The sequence below is a fragment of the Protomyctophum bolini genome (genome assembly GCF_963924005.1).
Source record: "Protomyctophum bolini genome assembly, chromosome: 23".
Classification (NCBI taxonomy): Eukaryota; Metazoa; Chordata; class Actinopteri; order Myctophiformes; family Myctophidae; genus Protomyctophum; species Protomyctophum bolini.
This window is the reverse complement of record NC_137884.1, coordinates 25,135,783-25,140,782: the sequence shown is the minus strand read 5'-3', so window position 1 is coordinate 25,140,782 and position 5,000 is coordinate 25,135,783. Positions and strand designations below refer to the sequence as shown.

The 5,000-nt window shown below is 43.3% G+C and overlaps 1 protein-coding gene across 1 annotated transcript in view; it reads left to right on the top strand.

The window, feature by feature from the left end:
* dgki (diacylglycerol kinase, iota) overlaps positions 1 to 5,000 on the top strand; it is a gene marked incomplete at both ends in the record, with an annotated part of 45,286 nt that overhangs the window by 10,968 nt on the left and 29,318 nt on the right. Inside the window, one exon of the mRNA XM_080757498.1 lies at positions 4,624 to 4,732. Coding sequence (XP_080613624.1) covers positions 4,624 to 4,732 — 109 coding nt within the window. The remainder of the gene's footprint in view (positions 1 to 4,623; positions 4,733 to 5,000) is intronic.

Genomic DNA, 5,000 nt, shown 5'->3' with positions numbered 1-5,000 from the left:
AATCGTGAAAATGTGGTGCAAATCTTTGAATATATATATATATAATCTTTCAGAGCGAACTTCTTTAACTCAAATCTTTGCTTCTGGTGGGGGTTCCTGGAACAACATATTTTCAGACCAGGGTCGGCCAAATACAGATAATTCTAGGGGTCCTAGACGTGAAAAGCTCACAAAAACATGCAGTAATCCTGGTCTCTAAACGACCTCCCCCCCGGCCAGCCCCCCCCCCCCTGCCCCCCTGGCTGGCCTGATGGAGGGGAAAGGAACTGGTCGGAATGACGTGTTCTTTTTTCCACGCTCTACAGTACGTCCGGCCGGGGAAACTCTCCCCTGTTGTCAGGTGAAAAGAAAAGCAGCTTGGACTCCTCATGCATAGAAGGAAGCATGAGGTCAGTCCGCTGCCCTCCCCAGGTTGGCAGAGGAAGTGTAGCGCCCAGGATTACATTAGATAAATTGACACTGGGTGAAAAAATGGGTTGTAAAATCGTGGGATAAAATTTAGAGCATAAAAAAAATAGAAAACTGTCTGGATTTAGAGAGTGTAGAAGTAGGTCTTGAGCTGCTTGGGAGTTTGTTCCACGCCGTCGGCGTGTTTTTTAGTTGCCATTTTTTTCAGGCACAGCGAGCAGGCCAGCTGTGGAAGACCTGAGGGGGGGCGGTTTGGGACATATCTAGACAGTCATAGAGGTAGGAAGTTTTGGGACATATTTAGACAGGCAGTCATGAAGGTAGGAAGGTTTGGGACATATGTAGACAGGCAGTCATGAAGGTAGGAAGGTTTGGGACATATGTAGACATGGGCAGTCATGAAGGTAGGAAGGTTTGGGACATATGTAGACATGGGCAGTAATGTAGGTAGGAAGGTGCGAGACCATTGAGAGTACAATTATTTTCAAATCAATCCTAAGAACAACCGGAAGCCAGTGATGCATGCAGTGAAGCTAAAACTGGAGTAATATTATCTTCTCTCATCTTAGATTTAGTTCAAACTCTGCGAGTGGGGACGTCCCCAGCCAAAAACCTGTGTGTGTCCTTGACAGATTATCACTTACGTAACGCTGCTAAAAATACACTGGACTCACCTGGAGAGACAGAGAGACAGAGAGAGAGAGAGAGAGAGAGAGAGAGACAGACAGACACAGAGAGACAGAGAGACAGAGAGAGAGCCTCAACCTCAGACCAGTACTGCTTCACAACCACTAATTAGAGTCAACCAAATTAGTAAACTAATAAAAGACACATATCTGGAACATTGGACGAATCAAACCAAAACTCATCTGTTATCTGGCCCTAAAACATGAATATAAACTGTCTTGAGTATCTGTTTTCGGTCAAAGATAAAAAGCAGAGACAGATCTTGACCAGATACAGAGTGAGTGACCACAGTCTGGCCGTAGAGAAAGGACGACACAATGAAGAAGTCCTACGGTACCTATACCTCCAGAACAGAGCGGCTGTGGTCATTGTACCTCAGCTGAGACACACTTCCTATTAAAATGCAATAAATATGATAATGTAAGAGCAGAATATTTTATAGGAAATTTGAGTTGTTGATCCCAAATTTTAAGGAACTAGATGACAATGACAAACAACTCATTCTGTTAGGAGAGGGACCTGCAGCACATCTGGCGGCACAGTATGTGACGGCATGTCACACAATGAGGGACACACAGAAAACAACACTAAATGTGACCGTTACACACCATGGACACTTTAATACTGTACATTTTGATCATTTGCATATTGTATTGTGTAAGCTAATGTTCTATTTGTATGTTTGATATTGTTTTGTGTTATATTTTTATTTTATTTTATTTTCTGCTGCATTGTATGCTTTGGCAATACTGTAGTTATCACATTCATGCCAATAAAGCTAATTAGAGGCCACCATTTGTGTCAAACGTTTTTTCATGTCATGTGAAAGCAGGGAATCATAGCTTCAAATTGACATATTGGTTGTTCAGTTTGATGACCCACCAGTTTTGGAGGCTTATAAATGTCACTTCTGTGTTATTTCATATCTACATGTCTTCTGTGGACTCTAACATTACACCTAGCTACATGTTTAAGCATTTATTTCATATTTACATGTCTTCTGTGGACTCTAACATTACACCTAGCTACATGTTTAAACATTTAGTTCATATTTACATGTCTTCTGTGGACTCTAACATTACACCTAGCTACATGTTTAAACATTTAGTTCATATTTACATGTCTTCTGTGGACTCTAACATTACACCTAGCTACATGTTTAAACATTTAGTTCATATTTACATGTCTTCTGTGGACTCTAACATTACACCTAGCTACATGTTTAAACATTCATTTCATATTTACATGCCGATTTCAGCTCTGACACTTATTTCAGACATGCTCTAGTATGTGAAGAGTCTGCCTGTGCTATTGACTCTGGATAACATTTGTTCATGGTTTACTGATGATCCTAGATGACTGTCTATTTATATTGATGTGTCACCATGTGTTGTTCTGCTTACTGGAAATCGCTCTGGATTAAGAGCGTCTGATAAATGACTACATTTGTGTGTAATATTGGAGTTTGAGTTATATTGAACCCTGATAACATAACGTGGGATGACGCATGCACGCACGCGCACGCGCACGCACGCACACACACGCATGCATGCATACATATGCATGCACGCACTCACGCACGCACGCACGCACGCACGCACGCACGCACGCACGCACGGACAGACAGACAGACAGACAGATTATTTCCCAGTATAATTACCGGCTCACGCAGACACACTGCCTCCTGCTGCTGTATGTGGTTACCATGGAAACCCAGGGGAGGGGAGGGGAGGGGAGGGGAGGGGAGGGGAGCGGAGGGGAGGGGAGGGGTGGGGAATTCAAGTAACCAAAATCTTGGCCACTCCCTCAGTCACACTCGATCACTCCAGTGGTGTTACGGTGAAATTGGTGACCTGCAGAAATATGTGACCATGTTGTTATGGAGGTGTTCAGATACATGCCATGTGGCGCGATGCGATCGGTTTTCATATCAATAATCTCCGTCCCTTTTGATCAATCTGCGATGGGCGTTACTAATTGATTGGGCGGAGAACTCCGTCCTGTGCGCTCAGGGTGTTGGGGTCTAAATGTTTAGACTACTGGGGACCCTGGGGGTCCCCGCACTACTGGGGACCCCCCCTGAAGGACCCCCGGGGGGTCCCCGCACCTCACTTTGAGAAGCCACCTGCTCTAGAGAGGATCAAAAGCCACTTCATTAATGAATGAATTAATTAATTAGACGCCTAATCAGACCATTACAAATGGAAAGGGACACTTCTCAGCTTACCCATGATGATGCAATGCTATTTTTAGCCCAACGAGTCAAAGGTGGACAGTGTGTGTGTCTGTGTCTGTCTGTCTGTCTGTGTCTGTGTCTGACTGTCTGTGTCTGTGCGTTCCGTTTGTATTACATCACCTAATCAACATGAGTTAGACTTTAATATGTTAGCGCCCCTCACTTCACACGGGTGTGATTTTTCTATTCCTACATGTCTCTAGTTTATATTTTGGTTTGATAACTCTTACAATGCAGTAGCTTAATGACAGTTCTATAGAGCGCCGCAGTCCCGCCCCCTTTCAGAAAAACGAGTGGCCCAGGAAATGAAACCCCAATGCATTCTCCCATCGGCACTTCTTATTTAATTTATTTAAAGACGGTTAAAGGTAGAGTAAGTGATTTCACTCAAAAAACCTTAGGTTTCGTTTTTGGCTGTGGGACCTAAGCCTTCGTCCAATCAGGATAGAGAGTCAAAAACGAAACCTAAGGTTTTTTGACCCCCAGGAGTTAACTGGGGACAGGGAGGAACTCCTTATATGGTCAGCACACTCTATAGTAGAGAGGATTATCACAACAAAACTAAAAAATAAGTGATATTTGAATTAAGTGAAATCACTTACTCTACCTTTAAGCCGGCCGCGGACAAAGCCAACTCGGATCGTGACAAATCATGACAATGAACACAATGTTTTGGGGCCGATCAAATCATTAGAAAGAAGAAAAGAAAGTCAGGAGACAACACTATTTGTTTTGTTTTTCGTCTTGTAAATTATTTGATCGGCCCAAAACATTAATTGTGTTCATTGTCATGATTTGTCACGATCCGAGTTGGCTTTGTCCGCGGCGTAACCGTCTTCATATAAATTAAATAAGAAGTGCCGATGGGAGAGAACGCATTGGGTTTTGATTTCCTGGGCCACTCGTTTTTCTGAAAGGGGGAGGGACTGCGGCGCTCTATAGTGTGACACCATAGACAACCTATACTGTATAAGGCAAAATGTTCCAAATGTCATCATACTTTAACCCATTCTGAACGGGAACCCATTTTGGTGCTAGCATCATGTTATGCTTTAGCTATTGAAAAATAGCAGATCTACAAGCTCGTAGCGCGCCACCGAGTGGCGCGCTACGAGCTTGTAGGTCTGCTATTTTTGAAAAATCGAAGAACGACTGACATTTTTTAGAATCTGATCTCAGGTCAGAATGGGTTCATCAGACCCAGTGTGTGTCCAGTGGAAACCTCGTATGAATCTGATCTCAGGTCAGAATGGGTTAAGGAGTATCATGTACCTCTCTCTCTCTCTCTTCAGGAAGGCCATCTCCAGGTCAGGTCTCCAACATCTAGGACCTCCTCAGGTCTCTGTGTCCACATCGGTCAACGGACCGTCCAAGGAGCTCCGCAGCACCGTGGACTGGACGGTACCACTGTTGTTTTTGGCAGCAAATTTCTATTTTAGTTTTAGTCATAGTCTCTTGAATAGTTTTCACGTGTAGTTGTAGTCACATTTTAGTCACCTGGAATGTTCTTGTGTTAGTCTAGTTTTAGTCGACTCTACAGTCGAAATCTACAGTTGATTTAGTCGACTAAAATGTGTTTTGATGTCGTTGTAATGACATATTTTACACTTTGGTTGCATGATGAAAATAGCAGATATACAATTGTAGATCTGCTATTTTCAGCATGCAA